This window comes from Saccopteryx leptura, chromosome 1, assembly GCF_036850995.1.
Source record: "Saccopteryx leptura isolate mSacLep1 chromosome 1, mSacLep1_pri_phased_curated, whole genome shotgun sequence".
Taxonomy (NCBI): domain Eukaryota; kingdom Metazoa; phylum Chordata; class Mammalia; order Chiroptera; family Emballonuridae; genus Saccopteryx; species Saccopteryx leptura.
In genome coordinates this window covers 157,100,315-157,123,767 of record NC_089503.1, presented here as the reverse complement: position 1 = coordinate 157,123,767, position 23,453 = coordinate 157,100,315, and the positions used below count along the sequence as shown (strand labels likewise).

Sequence of the window (23,453 nt, the reverse complement as noted above, 5' to 3'; positions counted from 1 at the left end):
CAAAGGGAACTAGATGTGTTCCAGAAATGTTAAGTGACTGAATAAGTTACTTCTCCATTAACAGATGAGGGAACTGGAACAGGTGACTGCTACAATCCTGTCCAGCTCTAACACTTAGTGACTCTGAGACTCCTGGGCTGATAAACACACAGTAGGGAGCAGAGAACTACCCTACCATATCATAGGAGCAGCCTATAATGTGTGTCCGAGAGAATGACTGCAATTGTGGATACAAAGAAAGGCTAAAAGTCAATGAAGGCAAGAGAAGTTCTATACTTGGGGAAGGCTTCTCTGATGATATGTAAATTGAGTCAAATTCTCAAAAGTGGAAAAGACATGGATACACAGTGAAGAAGTGGGAGAACCTTCCAGATGAAAAGAACGGCATAAGTGAACTCAGCAAAGGGAAAATGAGCACAAATGTAGGACCAGTTTTGTACCCTAAACAACCTGTGTTATTTAGTCTAAATTGCATTTACGAATAGGCTAAACCAGGGGTCTCAAACTCCATGTGGCTCACCGAACAATTTTGTGCGGCCCGCAGACTAATCCACGAAGTTCAAAATATTTTGGATAAAATTAAGTAAGCCTAGGGACCTACTTGTATTTGCCGAACGGCTGTGATCTTGCTCTGCAGCCCACATGCTGAGTTGAGTTTGAGACCCCTGGGCTAAACTGACAAGTTGTTCATTAAACAATTTTTTAAAGATTTCCAGTCTTTCATTATTGACAGAGAGCTGGTAATTTGTCATTTTGTATAAAAATAGCCTTTTCCTTCATAACTAGACATACCTTAACAAGCATGTCATTCATTATTAAAATGTTATGGCTTATTGCAGACCACTTTAATGTGATCCTGGCTGCATATTAAGACCAGCAACTTTTTTTTTTTTTTTTTTTACAGAGGCAGAGATAGACAGGGACAGACAGACAGGAACGGAGAGAGATGAGAAGCATCAATCATCAGTTTCTCGTTGCGCGTTGCGACTTCTTAGTTGTTCATTGATTGCTTTCTCACATGTGCCTTGACCGCGGGCCTTCAGCAGACCGAGTAACCCCCTGCTGGAGCCAGGGGCCTAGGGTCTAAGCTGTTGAGCTCTTTGCTTAAGCCAGATGAGCCCGCGCTCAAGCTGGCGACCTCGGGGTCTCGAACCTGGGTCCTTCCGCATCCCAGTCCGATGCTCTATCCACTGCGCCACCACCTGGTCAGGCAAGACCAGCAACTTTTTTAAATAATGAGTGGCATTCCTACCTATCACCCAGAGGCATGACGTAACCAGAAGAAAGGACTTACAGATTTCAAATTGAGGTCCACCTTCCTTTATATATAATATAACATAAAGGAACATCTCTAAACTTTAAAATATAGGATTCTATTTTAAAATATATATATTTTTTAACTTCAACAATATATTTGAAATTAAAATAAAAGCATACCAGATAAAGATATAAAATCATGCAGGTCTCCTTCAATCCACTTATGACTATGAAGTGTGGTAGGAAAAGTATTTGAGTTAATGTAACTACCACGCTTGAGTTTGATACGCGAGCATGTTGCTCATGTAAATGGGGAAAATTTTCACTTCACTGATAGACTTTGTTTAAATATGAAGAACTTTCCTTTCTTTCAATACAATTGTTTTAAAATGCACCAACCCCTTAGTGCTCACAGCTCTTTTTGAATTTGTCTAGTAGGTCTTCTGGTGCTTGCCGGAAGGCCCCGGAAAAAATAAATAAATAAATAAATAAAATAAAATGCACCAACCCTGCATTGTTGCTGACTGCAGTGAGCCCTTTGACACCAGTCTTGAGCAAAGCTCCGATGAGATTCTCCGGAATTCCACATAGCCCAAAACCTGAAATGAGCCAAAAAGATGAACAGTTTGTGAAGAGAGTGATGTTGTGTCAGAGAAATGTTTGTTAGTCTCTTTAAAAAAAAAAAAAAAAAAAAAAAAGGGGGCCCTGGCCGGTTGGCTCAGTGGTAGAGCGTCGGCCTGGCGTGCAGAGGTCCCGGGTTCAATTCCCGGCCAGGGCACACAGGAGAAGCGCCCATTTGCTTCTCCACCCCTCCCTCTCTCCTTCCTCTCTGTCTCTCTCTTCCCCTCCCGCAGCCGAGGCTCCATAGGAGCAAAGATGGCCCGGGCGCTGGGGATGGCTCCTTGGCCTCTGCCCCAGGTGCTAGAGTGGCTCTGGTCACAACAGAGCGACGCCCCGGAGGGGTTGAGCATTGCCCCCTGGTGGGCAGAGCGTGGGCCCCTGGTGGGCGTGCCAGGTGGATCCCGGTCGGGCACATGCGGGAGTCTGTCTATCTCTCCCTGTTTCCAGCTTCAGAAAAAGAAAATATATATATATATTAAATTATATAAAGCATATTGTATATTGTTAGACCTGCTAAGCAAAATGCACAGATATATCTCAGCAACTCAATAAATGATGGTAAGGCTGTATCCAAATGTTTGAAGCCAATATATAGCACCAGACATCACGGTCAAGTCTTTGGCACGTAAGTAGAAAGCCAAGTGCAATGTGTTACTATGGCTACATATCGCTCTTTTGCACTCAATGACAGATTCATGACTGTCCCACCTTACACTGTGACCCTCATACAGTCACTTTTCCAAGCATGTTTGTTTTAGAAGCCTCAGAATATTTTGTAGACTTGGAAGCCTAAACCAATGGCTTTCATTTCTTTACATTTTCCAAAATTCCTCAAATAGTAATGGGTTTAAAATGGGCATTCAATGATTGATCAATGGAAGGGAGGGAGGGAGGGAGGGAAGGAGGGAGGGAAGGAGGGAGGGAGGGAAGAAGCAAAGAAGGAAGGGCATCCCTAAAAATAAGCCTTGATTCTTTTGGTGGAGGGCTAGAAACCCAAACAAATGATTTATTTTTTTTTATTTTAGAGAGACACAGATATAAACATCAGTTTGTTGTTTCACTTATTTATGCATTCATTGATTGACTCTTGTATGTGCCCTGCCTGGGGATAGAACCCACAACTTTGGCTTACCAGGACAATGCTCTAACCAGCTGAGCCACTGTGTTGGTTAGAAAAACCCAGATAAATTTATAGGAATCAGGCAGCAAGTCTCAAGACAGTGCAACAGTGGTTCTCAAAGACATTCCAAACCCAAAAAGCAACAGAACTCGGGAGGCTCAATAGCAGTTTGATGCTCATGTGTTCTCTCGCTCATCAAATGAAGCCAAACAAAAGGATGGCGGGACGTGGGCCGAAGAGATCAGTGCAAACATTTTCAGTTAAATGAATTCTCAAAATTCTAGGGCTTTTTTTTTAAAGCTACTAGTAAACTCCGACTTTTCAAAATAATAGAAAGGAGAGCCACAAAAGGAATGAAAATGAAAAAAAATAAAGTTTTAAACCTTGCTAAACTTTCAGGAAGGGGACAGTAATAAAATACCAGATAATGTGACATGTAATAAATAAATAAAAGAATAAATAAATAATAACCGAGTAATAAAATAACTGGCATTTCTCATCTCCCTAGCTTTGCAACTGGGCTTTCCCTGCTTCACTGAAAACACATAGGCAATACCATCAAAAGGAAAAATATCACATGACTCACCACCGACCAGGATCTTGGCACCATCAGGGATATCTTTGACAGCCTCCACCGGGTCTGTATAAAATTTGGTATGGCGACACATGCTGGTTGAAAAGTAGCAAACACATCCCTAAAACATTAAAAAACATTAAATGGATAACCATTTGGAGACATGCCTTTACTTTACATGTACAGCAACTTATTCCATATTTATTTACATGTACCTAGAACTTATTTCTACATACACAAGGATAAGTTTGTTATGTCCTCTTTGAGAGTGTGGGGCTCTGAGTTCATCTGAGGAGTGGAGTGGACGTACTCTAACCATAGGTCATCATCAAACTCCCTGTGACCTATGTCTCCTGTTACATAAGGGGAAATTCTGTGATATCTGTGGCCACTCAAAGGTCGATGGCTCATATACTAGCACGCAAATCCCCAATAACTGCGTTGTTAATTTCTCATAGTCACCTAACCTTCCACACAATCAGCAAATACTGAGAACAGCAAATACAGGCCAATTCCTGTGTTTACTCCAATCTAGTAAATATTAAGACATGATTGCTTCTCACAGGGAAATTTAGTACAGCATGACCAATGCTACAGATACACAGGGTTGGACCCCTGATCCAAGAATCTTCGCTGATAGAATGCCTCTGAAAGGGACAATAAAGAGCAGCACACAAAACGACTCATCCCACTGCAGGGCTCGAGTTTACAGATGCTCTTGAAGAGTAGCAAACTATTACCTGCCAGGGAAGCATGGCTAGAATGACCTCGTCAATGTTACCTAGTGAGCTTTCACAATCAGTGTTAAACTGTTTCCGTTGTTCTACTTCATCCACAATGTGGACAGAAAAAATTAGAAGGTCGGGATGATGCAAGCAATCACTCATTCTCAAGAATCTCCTTTCAGACATATGCACAGTCTCTCCATTAGTTTCCTCATATATTCAGCCTAAAAAGCAGCAGTAGAGAGAAGGATACCTGACTCCCGCATCCACTGCCAATCTGCTGCCCACACAGATGTTCTGATAGGGTCAAGGGAACAGCATAAAAGCATTTCTGTCATTTTTTTTCTTCCTCTAAATATAGACTCCTTTTTAGAAAAAACTGTCAATTAACACAGAAGCTTATTTGAGAGAACTGTACTGTCAAGTGAGACCTGCAGAGGTAGAGGTTATGCACATGACTTTCATCCCTTTAAATTTCAACCTTGGTCAAGGTCGGGTAAGGAAGGCAGTAGACCCTAGCACACTGCCCAAACATGGGGAACTAGGTGAAGGCAGAGACAGAAAGGGAAGCCCGTTCTTCTATTCAACTAGCAAGGATTTATTTGATTGTTTTAAACACACACACATATACACAAATATATTTTTAACCCAGAAATTAAATTTGGAGCCTTAACAAATAGATCTACAGAGCACAAAAGAAAGTTGAGGATATATCCTAGAAACAAGATAAAAATACATAGACATTAAAAAACAGAAACAGAAAGAGGGAGGGGAGGGAAGGGGAGGGGAGGGGAGGGGAGGGGAGAAAAAAGAAAAAGAAAAGAAAAAAGAAAAGAAAGAAAAATATACAGATAGCTAGTCCAATCAACTCATTTTAGGGGTCAGATTTCTGAAGCTTAAAAAGAAGAGGTGGTGATTTACCCAGAACGTTTTAAGTCAGGCCAGATTCCAGGCCTGGCCCTTCTATCACAGGGTCCTCCTATCACACGTGCCTCTCTGTGATTCTTAAAAGTCCTCCACCCTCTTCTACATCTGTGTCATTATTGATATCAACAAATCTTTATGACTATCTTATTTTTCTCATAAAGAAGTCTGCTGTCCATCTCCAGGTAAAGGCGAAGAGTTGGGGCCTGCGCAGCAGTGGAGGGAGGAAATGAAAGAATTTGTCCTACACCTGAGTAGTGTTGCGGATGATGCTGCCCTGAACTGTTTGTCCACAGACTGAGACACACCAGTCCCATGGAAAGGAAGTCAGAAGCAAACTCACTCCTTCTACAGAACCAGAGTTTCAGATTCCTGAGGGGCTACAGAATACAGCCCAGGTGGGGCAGGAGTCCTTCCTTTCTTTCAGTGGATACCATATTTCCCCATGTATAAAATGCTCCCATGTATAAGACACACCTTAATTCGGGGCCCGAAATTTGAAAAAAAATGTACCTATATTACATAAAGTTATTAAACTCAAGGGGGTTTTTTTGTTGGTTTTTTTTTCTTTGTTTGTTTGTTTAGAGGGACAGAGAGAGAGTCAGAGAGAGGGATAGATGGGGACAGACAGACAGGAATGGAGGGAGATGAGAAGCATCAATCATCAGTTTCTCGTTGCAACACCTTAGTTGTTCACTGATTGCTTTCTCATATGTCCCTTGACCGCGGGCCTTCAGCAGACCGAGTGACCCCTTGCTCGAGCCAGCGACCTTGGGTCCAAGCTGGTGAGCTTTTCTTGTTCAAGCCAGATGAGCTCGAGCTCAAGCTGGCAACCTCAGGGTCTCAAACCTGGGTCTTCCGCATCCCAGTCCAACGCTCTATCCACTGCGCCACTGCCTGGTCAGGCTCAAGTTTTATTCATCATAAAATTCATACAACTCTTCATCCACATGAAAAAGCGGGAAATGCAAGTAAAGAAATCTACAACCACTGTAAAAGACGCCCCAGTTTTTAGTCCCCAAATTTTTCAAAAAAGGGTGTGTCTTATACATGGGGAAATACGGTAATTCAGGTCTTTGTGACAGGCATTCCTCAGGAGCTTGCCCTGTATACACACACCCCTAACCCAAAAGTACTTTAGAAAAGACCCAAGACTTTCACATGTACCCAGGTGACCAAAAGTGTGTAAAAAGCAATTAACAATAGCTCATGTTTCCAAGGAATGGGAGAAGAGCTTTTGATAATAAAGAATTTACAGGCACTCAAATTTGTTCCTTTCAAATTTCAGACATTCAGTAGACAGTATTTGTTCACATTTATTATCTGTGTTTGATATTGACACTTGATATCTGTTGACTGAGAGACCAATAGTGTGGCATAATTGGCCACACTCCCTGCTCCGGAGTCAAGGGACACACAGTGTCAACACCTTCCAAGATTAGGCAGTGAGGTGGGGGGCAGGAGGGGGGGGGTCTCTAATAATACCTATCCACCTTCTCCCTTCCAAGGAGCTGTAAACTGCTCTCAAATTGGCCTGTGCCTTATAATATTTTTTAAATACTAAAACAATGATATGAAAGGACGCAAGCACCATCTGCTAAATAAACAAATAACCTTCAGGTTTGCAGAGGTTCCCTGCAAGAACAGAGGGTGAAGAGTTGTTCAGCTTCCACATCTGTTTATTCTGGGCATGCCCTTCCCCCCCCCCCCCCCCCCCCCGAGGTCTTCGTTTTACATTCACCTAACGTATCTCGTTTTGTTTTTCCACTCTCCTACCTTGTGCGAATTACCACTTTATTATTACCCCTATTTCTGCTAGTACTATTGGGGGAGCAAAATAACAATGATTCAGTACTAACATATAAGAAATCAACATTCTTACTGTGCAAACTTTTTTCTATTCCATCTACGTCTCCTTTTAACATTCATTTCATAAGTTAAACTGTGACCACAAATACCCTGTCCTCCACTTCAAATTCTTACACCTGACCTTTAAGGTTTGATTCCACTGTTGAACCTAAATTTTATCACATGACTTCCCAAACTAGAATCTCCTTCCTCTCTAGCCACTTCGACCATTGTTTCTTGCACCCAAATGTTTCTTTTTCCTATCATTCAATACTCCAGAAATTAATAAACATGCACATCATTATGAAGACCTTCCAGGGATAATCCAAAAAGCATACTGCTTTTTCACTTTAAAATATATTTTATCCTAATGATATGAAACTGTATACACAGGTGATATTTACCTTGTCACCTTACAGTTAAATAAATCAGGACATAGGAAGACTGATACTGCCCACCTCAGTATCAAAGTCTGATATGCAGGGGAGGAAAAATAGTTTTCCTTCTGCCCTTTTAAGTTCTTCTGGTTGGTCTGATAATCAAAACACGAGAAAGACTGGCAGGAGAAAATGACCAACTTCATCATGTACCTATGAGGGTTCCGTGGACCCAAGGAAAAATGGGGCAGTTGAGGTTTACACGTTACCTTGAGCTCAAGAGAAGGGATGTGTGCATGTGTGTTGGTAGTGGGGTTGTGGTTTGGGGCTTCAAACAGCAGGAAGGCAATTCACATGGAGATGGAAAAGCAAATGTTTGGGAAATAAATGTTTGCTGGACCATCCTTAAACAATGAGACACAGAGAGGACTTTGGCCAAACTTGGTTCCTGTTCATCACACACCAGGCTCATATTATAGTTATGTACATATAACTATAATTATATATATATATATATATACATATATATATGTATATATATATATATATATGATGAGATCGCCCCTCCTGCAGCAGATCCTCTATCTAAATAAACTCTCAGGCAGTTAGAGGGATGGTCAAAGGTTTTTCCTGAGTCCTTTCTTGAAAATAACCAACTTAAAAATAATCCATATTCCAAAAAAGCACATTGGGGGTGGCAAACTCTCCTTCCCCTCAGCTGTCCCACATGGACCAGTGTATCCAAGGCGGAATGCTCACCTTCATCAAAACACTACCAATTACGCACCAAAGACATGAATAAATCACACAGTGCTCACAGGGAGTAACTGACACCAGGCACTCCTCCCTAGCAGTGGCACACATTGTTTCTGAGGGGACATCTATGTTCTCTTCCAACGCCGATGCAAAGCCCTACGCTCAGGAGCACAGGTGAGTGAGGCATGCTGCCGGATGCATCAGAAAGTTTGCGGGTTCTCCAAGAGCTAAATCACTAAGGAGGCTGGGAACCCGGAGACGTGAGTCTCAGATACAGAGGGGTTAAAGAAGCAGTGTATTCAAGGCCAGGCAAGATCAGGCCCCATGCTGAGGGGCTCCGGAAGACTGGGCTGGAGGTGGAGCCTGAGGCAGGCTGTACAAGGTCTTAATCCCCACATTAAAGAGCTTCAACTTCATCCCTCCATGAGGAAGGAACAGCAAAGCTTTTGAAACACAGATGTCACAACTGGCATGTGAAAGCCCCATCAGGAAAGTGGCAGGGGAACTCTATTTCATTCATCTATCCACTGTCAAAAATATCTACTTTTGTACCAAATATAGTAAATACTGGGGTGTTGGGCAGATAAAATATGCTATGCTCACTTTGTTAAAGATGGTGCTGCCCACGTGGAAGCCCGTTGCTCAAGTGATGGTATTGGGTGCCCTTCTTGCTTGGGATAGATGTGATTATATTAATGTGAGTTGGGGGCGGGCTGTGGGCAGGCAGGATCTTTGTAGCCTGGGGCTCGGTTTTAGGACTAAGCCTTTCCCACCCTTTTTGATGTGGGGTGGTGCAATCCCATCATGCCTCAGATAAGTGACTTTATATTAGAGACTTCCCTATTTTATATATTGGATTAAAGGTTTTGATTTCTGCACTATAAAGGGGGGCAGACCAGGAGCTTGCTCTCTCGGTTCCTGAGATTAGCTTAGTGTAGAGCCAGCAGCCTGGCCCATGCAAGTTCGCATTGGATTCGGACAGTCGGCAAAGAAATAACAGAGCCAAAAGCTGGTGGGCCATCATCTTTAATTCTAGCTTGCACCCGGCAGGCAAGTAAAAACATACATTGGGCTCCAAAACCCACTCATTCAGCGCTCACAAAGCTACTGACTTAATCCGAGTTTCCTAGAATCAAAGGTTTCTAGCTCACCAGACTTATTCACCTCTGTTCCCCATCTCCTTCCTTCTCCCTGCACAAACTCTGCACAAACTGGCTTCTCACTCAACACTCCATCTTGGCTGCTTCTCCTGGCCTCCTCCACATGGCCTTTCTCTGCTCTCTCCTCTCTCCTCTAATGCTAATTTCAGGAACCAAGAGAGCAAGCTCCCGGTCTGCCCCCATTTTATAGTTTAGAAGTCAAAACCTTCAATCAAATATACAAAATAGGGAAGTCTCCAATACACAGTCACTTATCTGAGGCATGATGGGATTGTACCACCCGACATCAAAAAGGGTGGGAAAGGCTTAGTCCCAAAATCAAGCCCCAGGCTACAAGGATCCTGCCTGCCCACAGCCCGCCCCCAACACCCATTAATATCACCTAGGAGAAAGGCTTCCATGTGGGCAGCGCCATCTTTGACAAAGTGAGCATAATATATTTTATCTGCCCAACACTTAGCATTAGAGGAGAGAGCAGAGAGGAGAGCAGAGAGAGGCCACATGGAGGAGGCCAGGAGAAGCAATCAAGATGGTGGAGTGCTGAAAGAGAAGCCAGTTAGTGCAGAGTTTGTGCAGAGAGAAGGAGATGGGGAATATAGGAGAATGAGCCTGGTGGTAGACACCTTTGATTCTAGGAAACTTGGATAAGTCAGTGGCTTTGTGAGCACTAAATGAGTGGGTTTTGGAGCCCAGTGTGTGTTTTTACTTGCCCGCCGGATGCAAGCTAGGATTAAATGTTATGGCCCACCAGTTCATGATTCCGCTGTTTCTTTAATGACTGTCCAAATTTAATGCAAACTTCCATGGGCCTGGTGGCTGTGATGATGGTGGCCATGCCTACTTGCTTTAAATTTGGTGTAGTCTGTGGCAAGATTCGATACAGAGCAGCAAGGAGCCACCACCACCTTTGAGCGGTGGAGTAGAGGACTGGCTGCTGTTATGGTTCCCCATGGCTGTCCTTTTGGGGACCGTAAGCTGGCTGACTTTTACAGCCATGCGTGAAGAAACCGAGAGCTCTGTGGAAGAGGCTGCCCGGGACCTGCAAACCGAGCAGTGGAAGGAGCTGGAGGAAACATGGGAGAAACAGATGCTGACCCTGGAGCTGGAGGAAGGGCTGGAGAAGGAGGCCAACTAGATTCGTGAGATTCACCTGGAAATGGAGCAGATGCTAGAGAAGGAATCACAGGTTCATGAGCTGCAGCTTGCCTCGGACGTTGTGAAAAGCCAGCATTGGCGGGAGAACAGGGCTAAGGCTGGGACTAAGGCTGGGGCTGGGACTGGGGCTGCAAGGTCTGCGGAGCAGAAGGCGGCGGTGGCCCGGGGGTCAAGCCTGGCAGCGGGAGCTGGCGTTTCCAGCTCCTGTCTGGAAGATGAGAATTGGGCTGGAGTTGCGAGTCACAGACTCCAAAGGGTAAATGGGGGCAGCTGCAGCGGGAGGATGAATGGACATCCCAGAAGCCAGGCTTGCATCGCCGAGTGGCTGCTGGAATGGCAGGGAGTGCCTGCTAAGCCACTGGTGGTTTCGCTGACATTTTGGGACATAGGGGTGGGTGCCATCATGCTCTCTGTAGCAGAGATGGAAATGCTGACTGCCATTGCCACGTGCTCCTCTTTGAGACAGTGTAAGACCTGCCAGGATGGCAGAGATGAGGAAGGTGGCTGAGGCCTCATGTGCATGGACTGATTTCCTAGACTATGACTGGAGTGAGCACTGGCTCCGTTGTTGGATGGACTTATGGATTTTGGACAATGTGAAATACCCTGATGGGGGTGGGGGTGGCTTTGCTGGAAGTACTCCCCTGCCCCGAGAAGCTTTTCCCATGGCTAGAAACAAGGCTGAAGACATTTTGCGCTTTGGGGAAAGTGCTCAGAGACTGGTGAAGTGTACCTTTGTAATTACTGAAATTGTATGATTTGTCATGTTGTTGTAATTTGTGTAATGTGCCTAAATTTCCTTGCACAGGGATGCCAGTGATGTAGATTGTGGCTAGTAAAGTGAGCATAGGAGTGGATTGTTGGGCAGATAAAATATATTATGCTCACTTTGTTAAAGATGGCACTGCCCACGTGGAAGCCAGCCGCCCAGGTGATGGTATTGGTTGCCCTTATTGCTTGGGATGGATGTGATTATATTAATGTGTGTTGGGGGCGGGTTGTGGGCAGGCAGGATCCTTGTAGCCTGGGGCTTGGTTTTAGGACTAAGCCTTTCCCACCCTTTTTGATGTGGGGTGGTACAATCCCATCATGCCTCAGATAGGTGACTTTGTACTAGAGACTTCCCTATTTTGTGGATTAAAGGTTTTGATTTCTGCACTATAAAGGGGGGCAGACCAGGAGCTTGCTCTCTCGGTTCCTGAGATTAGCTTAGCATTAGAGGAGAGAGCAGAGAGGAGAGTAGAGAGAGGCCATATGGAGGAGACCAGGAGAAGCAGTCAAGATGGCGGAGTGCTGAAAGAGAAGCCAGTTAGTGCAGAGTTTGTGCAGAGAGAAGGAGATGGGGGACTGTTGGTCAAATAAGTTTGTAAATGTGATATATATGTTTGCTCGCTTGTGACTTATATTGGGTGTGGGGGACAGGCTATAAGCAGGCCAGGTCGTTGTAGCCTGGGGTTTGGTTTTGGGACTAAGCTTTTCCCCACACCCTTGAATGATTGTATTATCTGGGTGGTGCACTCTCGTGAGGAATCCAATTATGCCTTGGATGGGTGACTTTGTATCGGAGACTTCCTTGTTTGTATATTGGATTAAGGGATTTTGGTTTTCTACACTATAAAGTGGGACAGACCAGGAGCTTGGACACACAGTTCCTGCTATCACAATTGCAGGGGCTTCCCTGATCCCTTGCCCTTCATGGGAAGAGCTGGTTTTCTGCTTTTCCCTTGTCTTCTTTTGTGGTTTGCCTGTCTTGGTGAGACACCAATAAATAGGATGGCCCCCCGTCCTCTGATTCCGCCATTTCTTTATCGTCTGCCCGAATCCAATGGGAACCTGCATGTGAATGGCCACGATGGCGGCTCCTGGCCTTACAACTGGCGTAGTCGGCAGGATACGAAACGAAGTACCATGTTCCCTACCACCCCCAGGCTGCTGGTATCATTGAGCGTTATAATGGACTCTTAAAGCAGGGACTGCGACAGGAGGGGGGCACCGGCTCTCTTACTGGATGGACATGCCGCTTATGGACAGTACTTCGGATTTTGAATGAGCGACCTCGACGGGGAAGCCCAGCTCCAGTAGAGGCCCTCCTGCATCGGACAGCTGCCCCTATTCAGTTGCAGATACGCACCAAGGACATTTTACTCAAGCCAGGTTTCGGACAGCAGGGCAACGTGCTCTTGCCTGCTCCAACAGCCCTTCTTAAAGGACAACGGCTTCAATGGACTTGGCCCTGGACTGTACAGGCCCCCCATCTGAGATGGGTGGCCTTGTTGGCACCATGGGGAAAGGGGTTAGAGGTGGACCTCCAGTTAACTCCTTGGGCAACCAGCACCTGGCCACCTAAGGTAGAAGTGTATTATCCTTTGAGTGCTCAAGGGGACAGCATTTTGAAGGGCACCTTTGTAATTTCTTTATGGCCAATAATGAGTTCCCCTATTTTACTACACATAGAACCAGCAGATGCTGGTGTATTGGCCAATAAGGTTTGGTATGCCCGCTCAGGGCGGCCTCTGGTGCCAGCTACGGTGCTGTCTGCAGACAAAACTCTGGCCTGTATTCTGCCAGAGGGAAAAGATTTGCCTCTCTTGGTGCCACTGACAGCTCTCTCATTTCGCCCATAGTTTTTGATCTGTTAATCCTATTGCTGTAGTTGGTACTATTTCTGTTTATGCAATGTATCCTACTCCTTGCACAGTGACCATCATGGAAGATGCCTGTGGTTTAGATTGTAAAGCGAGCAAAAGGGGTGGAATGTTGGTCAAATAAGTTTGTAAATGTGATATATATGTTTGCTCGCTTGTGACTTATATTGGGTGTGGGGGACAGGCTATAAGCAGGCCAGGTCGTTGTAGCCTGGGGTTTGGTTTTGGGACTAAGCTTTTCCCCACACCCTTGAATGATTGTATTATCTGGGTGGTGCACTCTCGTGAGGAATCCAATTATGCCTTGGATGGGTGACTTTGTATCGGAGACTTCCTTGTTTGTATATTGGATTAAGGGATTTTGGTTTTCTACACTATAAAGTGGGACAGACCAGGAGCTTGGACACACAGTTCCTGCTATCACAATTGCAGGGGCTTCCCTGATCCCTTGCCCTTCATGGGAAGAGCTGGTTTTCTGCTTTTCCCTTGTCTTCTTTTGTGGTTTGCCTGTCTTGGTGAGACACCAATAAATAGGATGGCCCCCCATCCTCTGACTCCGCCATTTCTTTATCGTCTGCCCGAATCCAATGGGAACCTGCATGTGAATGGCCACGATGGCGGCTCCTGGCCTTACAGGGACATAGGAGAATGAGGCTGGTGAGGTAGACACCTTTGATCCTAGGAAACTCGGATAAGTCAGTAGCTTTGTGAGCACTGAATGAGTGGGTTTTGGAGCCCAGTGTGTGTTTTTACTTGCCCGCTGGGTGCAAGCTAGGATTAAATGTTATGGCCCACCAGTTCATGACTCCGTTGTTTCTTTACCAACTGTCCAAATCTAATGCAAACTTGCATGGGCCAGACGGCTGGGATAATGGGGGCCATGCCTACTGGCTTCACATGGGGATAGTGCTAAAAATTAATAAAAACCATACAAGCATAGTCCCTGCTCTGATGAAACTTACAAACTAGCAAGGCTAATGGTCACTAAATAATTACAAAATTATTACACATGGCCCAAGTGATTAAGAGGTAGAGAAAGGTGAGGAGAGAATGTTTTTAAGCTCACACTGGGATGGATACTGGTCTGTTAACTATAATGAAGACAAAACAAACAAAGGAGAGCAAAGCCACATTATGGCTGGTGCCTCTGGAGACAGAAAGAGCTTGAAGTGCTGAGTGGCAGCCTGGAGGCATGGACCAGTAAGCTACCCGAGGACACCAGCTCAGGAGTCTAGGGTTGGATAAGGAGTTTCAAAGAGGGGTAGCTAAAGTGTGAATGGCAATTTTATTTTCATTCCAGTTAATAATTTTCTATAATAAATGGGAAATAGTCCCAACTGCTTCCTCTGAAATAGTAACGGAGGAAGATACCCTCAGACAGTCTATTCCAGGGGTTCCTAAACTGTTTACACAGGGGGCCAGTTCACTGTCCCTCAAACTGTTGGAGGGCCGGACTATAAAAAAAACTATGAACAAATCCCTATTCACACTGCACATATCTTATTTTAAAGTAAAAAATCAAAACGGGAAAAAATACAATATTTAAAATAAAGAACAAGTAAATTTAAATCAACAAACTGACCAGTATTTCAATGGGAACTATAGGCCTGCTTTTGGCTAATGAGATGGTCAATGTCCGGTTCCTTATTTGTCACTGCTAGCCGTAACAAGAGGTATGACATGCTTCCGGAGCCCGGATGCGTGTATCCCGCGTCACCGGAAGTAGTACTGTACGTGAGCGATGCCGCACTTTGCGGTGCCACCACATACAGTACTCCAAGAGCACAGGATGCACATCTGCATACAGTGCTCCTCTCACTGACCACCAATGAAAGAGGTGCCCCTTCCAGAAGTGCAGCAAGGGCCAGACAAATGGCCTCAGGGGGCCACATGCAGCCCGCGGGCCATAGTTGGGGGACCCCTGGTCTATTCTAAGTTTATGTGGGTGGTTCTCAAAGTGCAGTCCTCTGGCCAGCAGCCTTAACATCACCTGGGAACTGGATTAATGCTGACTATAGGGTCCCACACAGGATCAAATAAATCGAAAACTCTGGGGCTGGGCTGTTTCCTAAAGCCTCCAAATAATTCTGATGCACGTTCAAGTTGGCGAGACTTGCCTATCATAAATAGAAATAAATAAATAAATAAATCTCATTTTATCTGTTGTTTATGTTTAGCAGAAAAATTCTCAAGGCTGCTACTTAAGTTTGCTGGCAGGTCCGCAACAATACCTGAAGGTCAAGTTCCCTTGTAATAATGCCTTACACATCCAAAACTATCTGCAGTGATCAAAATGCTCCCTAAGCATTCAGGAGTAAAACATCCCGGATCTAAATCATCCCCTAGCACCTATCTAAGGGGCCCCTCTGCAATGATTGTTCTCAAATGTTAGATGCTGTAAAGATAGAAAAGCCATAGGGTGGGCCAGTTCTCAGTAAGTAAACACTGTGTAGAAGTCATGCTTTCAAGCTCAGAACTATTATTCAATCAATGCTCTCCTAAGTAAAGACATCACTTTTCATTGTCACTCAATAGAAAGAGGCTCCCACGGTTACAAGGTAGCCGAGGTAAACCACCCTCCTGGACCCTGCGCTCCAGTTTATCAATGCAGTAAACATGGGTTGAGTATCTAGTCCATGCATAGTGTGAAATGTTGAGAGATAGGGAATAAGGCACACAATGAGGTCCTTGCCAAAAAAAAACTTGCATCTGGTTGAGAAGATGATGTACCCATTTGAAGTTACACAAGTGCACAAGTGTCACAATTTAACTGAATTAGGAGGCAGGGATTTAAGTGGTAAGGTCACTTACTAAGTGCCAAGCACTGGAGGAACAATGGAAGGCAGGAGTGGATCATCCAAACTGAACAGTGAGAGTTTCAATCCTAATAGGAATTTTCAATGCCATAGAGCAAAACCCTTAATTCTTAGGGCTGCCATCTAAGAAAAGGTTTCCTGGGCTTGGGAATGGTTTAATGAAATATCTAAAGGTGAAAACATGAGTCAAGTACACTTAGGTTGATAAATAACTGCCCAAAAAGGAAACGTTATTGACCTTGGCCCAAGGGTATCTCTCCTTGTAGTGGTATGCATTAGTGGCAGGTCCCGCAACAATACCTGAAGGTCAAGTTCCCTTGTATAATGCTTTACACATCCAAAACTATCTGCAGTGATCAAAATGCTCCCTAAGAAGCATTTAGGAGTAAAACGTCCCAGTTCTAAACCATACCCTAGCACCTATCTAAGGGGCTCCTCTGCAATGATTGTTCTCAAATGTTGGATGCTGGAAAGATAGAAAAGCCAGGAGTCATGCTTTCAAGCTCAGAACTATTATTCAATCAATGCTCTCCTAAGTAAAGACATCACTTTTCATTGTCACTCAATAGAAAGAGGCTCCCACGGTTACAAGGTAGCCGAGGTAAACCACCCTCCTGGACTCTGCGCTCCAGTTCAGTTCTTGCCACCGAGGACTCCGGACAGGAACGCCACCTGAGCGGGGACTTCCAGGTGGGGACAGAGCTAGGGGCAAAAACCCACATCAAACAACAATCGTGGTGGAGAGTTGGAGTAACGGCGAAACAAGCATTCCAAAGGGCTTGGGAGACGAAACCCCTCTACCCCGGATCCTGTTGGGACATCGGGAGAGAGGACATTCTCTCCCGAAGAGCGCGCATGAGCCACGGCTGGCCGACCCGAACCTACATCTCCGCTCTGCAGAGAAGACACCAGGCAGGGGCTTCAGCTGGCTCCGTTCCTAGCGTGCGGCCAGCACAGCCTTATACGGTAGACCGGGGGGAGGGGGGGGGGGGCTCGGCCTGCTTCCCTGCCGCGCCCAGCCCCGCCCTCTTGGCCGGGAAGTCGCGCGGGCCCTGGCCAAGTCGGCCCTGGGTTCTGGGCCCCAGGATCCCCAGTGGCGGGCGCAGAATACCGGCTGCTGTCAGCCCTCCCCTCCGGATGCGCAGCCCGCGCCCGGCCCGGCCGCGGCCCGGCCCGGCCGCGGCCCCACCCGGCGGCTCTGCACGCCCTGTCCCAGCCCTTCGCGCGCTTGATGGCCGCGTCTCCTCCCTTCGGGGAGCGGATGCAGAACCAAGCCACCGCGGCGACCCAAAAAAGCAGCAAAGCGAAGAAGGCGTCGACGCATCCCGGTGCCCGGGACGGCGCCACGGTGTCATCCGCCGGCGGGACAGGGCGGGTGCCCGCGGAGGAGCACGCGCAGCCGCCCCGGGGTGTCATCGCGGTCTTCCGTCGCGCTCGCGCGCACTTTACCTGGGACCGCGCGCCCCAGGAGCCGCGCGTGGGGGCGCAGAGCCGAGCCCCGGCGCTGAGGAGCCTGAGGGGAGCCATGTTGGGACCCGGCGACGGTAGCTGACAGCTGGAGCAACGTGAGCGTCCGGGAGGCTCTGCCAGCCGCCGGCGGCCGTGTCACGAGGAAGGGAAGGAAAGGAAAGGAAGGTGCGCGGGGGGCGGGCTGGAGGTTCGGCCAAGCGCTGATGACGTCAGCGGGCCCTCCAGGGTGCTGCGCGCCGCGCCCTCGGGCCTGGGAAGGGCCGGCCCTTTCTGGTGGCTTTGCTGGCGAGTACTTGCTACCCTAACAAAACCCTTGGTCTACAATTTAGCATGGAGGGGGCGCCCTGTCTGCATTCCCCAAGGTCAAGTCTAGGCCTGGCGTTCGGACAGTGCAGGACTGGCTCTCGTTGCTTTTCCAAGTCAGTGCCTGGCAGGTCTGCGGACCCCCTACTTTCTCTCCCCTCTCTCCTGCCCAGGCTGCGTTCTCATTTCTCTCATTTCTCATTCACCTCTCCCCACACCTGACCCAGGTTTATAAAGTAAGTTTGCTCTGAGAACCTGCCCAGAGCCATCTGCCATGAGGTGTGACCAGGAGGCCTGGTCTAGACTCCCTGATCAGGAGGGACAAGATCAGGACTGGGCTTCTGGGACCTGGTCTTAGCGCACCTTCTTCCCCATCATCCAAGTCTGCAAATTTCAGGATCTTTGATAGTGAAGTTCCTGAAACCCTAGAGATGACTCAACAGATGCAAGCATACAGGTGTGGATTCGTTTGACCTTAGTTGCATAACTTTCCTAAACCAAATTAGGATTCCTTATTATACACAGAACTGTCGTTAAGGTTTACATAAAATAATCCATGCACAGCTTCTGGCCCCGTTATACTCAATAAATAAATAATTAAGTATTATTCTAAGTTTATTCAAGTTGCAGTGGTGGATTGGCATGGCACATACGTTCTCTCCAAGCCTTATCTTTTGACCAACTCCTTAAGGAAATGAGCCAAGTCTGACTTCTTCAGAACCTTCTCTGCAAGTAGAGTGGAAGGAACAAATGGAAACGCAATAAACGTTTTATTTAAGGGCTGATCAAGCCCTGGGAATATGACTGTTACCTTTGAACCAACGTAAAGCAAACAAGGTATTAAATGAGACCTTAACTTCCTTAGCAAGTATACTAAGGCAATGACCAATCACAGTCCAGTTTAAAGTGTCCGTAAAAACACTTGCCCTTTCATGGTATTCTTTGAACTCGTGTTTTCCACTATGAATGTTATAACTTAAGGGAAAAGAATATCAAGTTAGACAACCCAATTAAGAAGAAATTAACTTAGTAATGTCCTGTATATTCTACACATTTTAAGAGGTTGAATAGAGAGGAGATTCAGGTATTAGAACTGAAGTCCCATTTCTAGTCCTAATACAGCTGTTGTGTAGCTTACAGATGTGAAAACTAACTTTCATAATTGGGTCGCTCTTCCACTTTTGCCCTTCCAGAGGGCACACAAAATGGAAAATAGCATTGGCAGCTTTGTCTGTCAGTGGTCATCTGACTCATTTTTGTTGGCTGGCCTTACTCTTGCTCCTAGCTGAGGAAAAGACACACATTTTCTGCCTTGTACTCTGTGTGACTCTGAATCTCATGGAAAAAAAAAAAAACAGCCTCTTTTCTCTGTGGTCAAAACATACTATACTATTTTTTTTATGACTTGATGACTTCACTCTGTATTTTTGAAGTAAAATAAGTATCTTCAACTTGAACAAGTTGCAGGAAAGTTCTGTACAGATTTCCCTTCAGGTTTTACAGAACCATTTTGATTTTAATCTGTGTAAAACTTATTTTTTTTAAATATCAGAATTTTTCTGAACAAATCAGAATAGTTCCTCCTTGCTTTGAAGCAAATATGTCATATTCTGGAAACTTTTTTTGTGTGTATTCTTGTAGAACTTAACTTCCACATTTGTAAAAATTGAGAGAATTGAATTGAATTTAAAGCTTTTAAACAAAAGGTCTGATTCCAAGCAGACAATAAGGAAAGTTTGTTTTGTATTATTTTATATATAACACATATTATGGTACATATATGTTTCTAAGTACTATAAATATATAATATATGTATACTACATATCACTTTTTTTTTTAAATACCACAAGATAGGTTTATTTCTTTTTTTTTTTTTTATTGTTTTTTTTACAGAGTCAGAGAGAGGGATAGACAGGAACGGAGAGATGAGAAGCATCAATCATCAGTTTTTCATTGCGTGTTGCAACACCTCAGTTGTTCATTGATTGCTTTCTCATATGTGCCTTGACCGTGGGGCTACAGCAGACCGAATAACCCCTTGCTTGAGCCAGTGACCTTGGGTCCAAGCTGGTGAGCTTTGCTCAAACCAGATGAACCCGTGCTCAAGCTGGCAACCTTGGGGTCTCGAACCTGGGTCCTCTGCATCCCAGTCTGTCGCTCTATCCACTGCGCCACCACCTGGTCAGGCTACATATCACTTTTATCTAATGAATACAAGTAATATGTCAGAGTTAGTAAGAGTATAAATTGTCATTCTCTACTCAGGAATATTTATGTATAGTCTGAGAAAATATGATGTGTTAGCATCTCTCATTTTTTAAAACAAGGACATAAAAAACGAAACTAAGAATAGGACTTCCTGCCTTCACAGTTGGTGGAGTATTCCTCCAGATATTGAGGGTATTTGAAGACTTGTTTTGTATATGTTGTTTGACTGGTTTAACTAGCAATAGGAGTTTTCAACTAGGTCATTTTTGTGTCAGTAGAAATAAGTATGAATGCTTCATTTTGTACAATGGTCCTTTTATATACGGAAAAGAAATTTCTTTGGATCAATAATTTTTCTCTAGTGGATTTGAAAGATATAAATTTGAAATTTTGTGTTATCTGTAAATTTAACTATTATTTTATAATGCAAATTACCATCTCCTAATTTACCTACTTTGAAAGTTTGATATTTTCATAGATTCTTTGAAGCAGTGCCTTGTATTAACTGTGTTCTTGATACTTGTTCAGTTAATTTAAAAAATGAATTTTAAGTGTAATTTTCTCAGAAAAAAAGAAATTAAAATAAACAAATGAGGTATTTGGAATAGGCTCAATGCCCAGAATGAAAAAGAAAATTGTGTTAAGTTCTAAGGAAACTTAAAAGAGCAAAACACGCCATAGTAATCCTTTATGCATACAAGTCTGATCTTGTTACTGCTGCTTAAAGCCTCTCAGTCATTTTCCTCACTGCCTTTAAGATCTGAAGTCCACGCTTCTTACCTTGGCACAGAGGGGAATCATTTCTCCTGGCTTTCTTCTTCCCTGCACGTCACCTTTATATCCCAGACTGTGTTTGCCTCTTGACTTTCACAGGATGAATTTATCCAACCTCAGGATCACGTTGACAGCAGGATGGTAAAGAGCATGGGCTCTGAAGCTAGGCTGCATGGGCTCCCATCTCAGTCTGCCATTCCCTGGCTATGTGGCCTCCTGTGGGGCCACAGTTAAAGACAGCGACAGACTGGCAAGGGGCAAGGTCATGTCTGGTTCAGTGTCCGCTTGCGCTATTCAGGTATTCAAAGATTATACGTTGTGTGTTTATTTATTTTGCTCTTTAGAGTCCACATATAAATGAAATCATATGATATTTGTCATTCTCGGTCTGACTTATTTCACTCTTATAGTATTCTCTAGGTTCATCCATGTTGTTGCAAAGAGTAAGATTTTATTCTTTTTTTTAATGACCAAGTAATATTCCATGGTATATATGCACCACATCTTCATCCAATCCAAGTCAGAAAGAGACTCATAGATACAGAGACCAAATCGATGTTTGCCAGTTGGGAGGGGGTTGGTGACTGGGTGAAAAAGGTGAAGGGATTGAGAACCAGTTACAGAAGAGTCCCGGGATGTACAGCATGGGGAATACAATCAAAATAGTGCAATAGCTGTGTGTAGTGCCGGGTGGGTACCAGAACTTATCCAGAAGATCACTTCATAAGTTATAATAATGTCTAACCACTGTACTGTACACCTGAAACTAGCCCATAAAGTTCAATTGTAATTGAAAAAAATTTTTAACGATCATACTCTATGAACATATATATTTCCCAGATGCTTTCTATATTTTTATAAACTGGAAAACATCAGACAGGATTCAAAACATGGGTTATGTAGTGTTAAAGACTGTTTTTCTTTTTATGCCTTCCTCTTTACGAGACATCTGAATCTGACACGGATTCTCCAGTTGCCCTCCTGTGCCCTAAGGCAGGACGGCAGGTTCAGTGTCTGTTGTCGGGATTGCAGTTGCTTCCTAAATGAGCTTTCTCCCTCAAAGTTAACCCCTTTTTAAAGTATCCTTTCAAATACAGGTCCGGTCCTCTCATACGCTTTCCTAAAGCTTTTTGAGAAATTCTCATAGGCTACAAATCAAAGTCCAGCATCTGATTATAGCCAAGAGCTTTCTAACCCAGGCTCAGCAAACCATCTCATCTTAATGGGAGAAGTACTTAAGGGATTCCACAAATATTATGTTCTGAAATTATATTTTAACTATTCTGTCAACTCTAATAAAGCAGTAGCATGTACACTCAACTGTGGTGTATCTCTGATTTTAACATATTAACATTATGAGATGATGCAGCTGGGAGGTAGACCTCAGAATAATATATGACAAAGGTTGTCTTTTTAATTAGTGGAAAAAGATGAACTAGTTCCTAATATGGAGTTAGGACAATTTGCTGTAAATTAAAGAAAAGAATAGATCTTTGTATCTCAGGATAGATATAAAATGCAACCCAAGTTGATTGAGTTCCTAAATATATTTTAAAAGCTTATTATGCCACCACTAAAAAAATAAGGATGTGTCGAAATGTTTAGGATAATTGTAAAAGGTGGAATTTAAATTGTGGTGTATAATGGCCACAGCTGTGTGTTACATATTTTTACATAAGGCCAAAAACTAAAAGGGGCCACTCAATGGGGAAAAAATTATGATGAAGGCAGAACTTTGGATATTTACTCTTATTGTTTAAAATCTGGTACAACTGCCTGACCAGGCTGTAGCACAGTGGATAGAGCACTGGCTTGGAATGCTGAGGACCCAGGTTCAAAACCCCAAGGTCACCAGCTTGAGTGCAGGCTCACCAGCTTGAGCACAGGGTCGCTGGCTTGAGCCCAAGGTCGCTGGCTTGAGCAAAGGGTCACTGGCTCAGCTGGAACCCCCCAGTCAAGGCACATATGAGAAAGCAGTCAATGAACAACTAAAGTGCCCCAACTATGAGTTGATGCTTTTCATCTCTTTACCTTTCTGTCTGTCTCTGTCTGTCCTCTCTCTAAATAAATAAAATAAAAATAAAATATAACTTCCTTTTTTCTTTTTTTTTCTTTTGAGAGGCAGAGGAGAGAGAGACAGGAACATCGAGCTACACCTGTATGTGCCCTGACCGGGGAATTGAACCTGGCAACCTTTATGCTTCAGGATGATGCTCCAACAAACCAAGCTATCCTGGCAGGGCTTAATTTTTATTAACTTTTAGAGAGACAGAGAAAGGAAGGGAAAGAGAGGGAAGGTGAAAGGGAAACATTTGTTGTTCCACTCAGTCGTGTGTTTTTTGGTTGCTTCCTGTGTGTGCCCTGACACACACAGGAATTGAACCCATAACTTTGTTGTTTTGGGACAACGCTTTTAACCACCTGAACTAACCAACCAGGGCCTTGTACAACATTTAATTAACCTTTAAAAGCATTGTCATATAGTTTTAGTGTGGGTTCAAACTATACATTTTGGCATCTCAGAGATAGTTCCACTCACATGTTCATTGTAGCATTATTCACAATAGCCAATATGTGGAGGCAACCTAAATATCCATCTATGGATAAATGGCTAAATAAAACGTGGCATAATCATACCCTACAAAAGAAAGAAATCCTGCCATATGATACAACATGAATGAACCTTGAAGGTATTATGCTAAATGGAATAAACTAGTCAC

At 44.4% G+C, this 23,453-nt stretch overlaps 1 protein-coding gene and 1 non-coding gene across 2 annotated transcripts in view; one reads left to right on the top strand and one right to left on the bottom strand.

Moving 5' to 3' along the window:
- The window catches only part of OXCT1 (3-oxoacid CoA-transferase 1), a 149,726-nt gene extending 132,113 nt beyond the window's left edge, over window positions 1-17,613 (bottom strand). The window contains exons 1-3 of the mRNA XM_066378358.1: window positions 17,428-17,613; window positions 3,585-3,693; window positions 1,766-1,856 (exon numbers count right to left, since the gene is read on the bottom strand). Of these exons, the coding sequence (XP_066234455.1) occupies window positions 1,766-1,856; window positions 3,585-3,693; window positions 17,428-17,505 (278 nt within the window). The 5' untranslated portion in view covers window positions 17,506-17,613. The remainder of the gene's footprint in view (window positions 1-1,765; window positions 1,857-3,584; window positions 3,694-17,427) is intronic.
- On the top strand, window positions 1,661-1,723 carry LOC136390351 (U7 small nuclear RNA). Its single transcript, XR_010748754.1, has one exon. It is a non-coding gene; the product is annotated as a U7 small nuclear RNA (small nuclear RNA).
- Window positions 17,614-23,453: the final 5,840 nt, after the last annotated feature.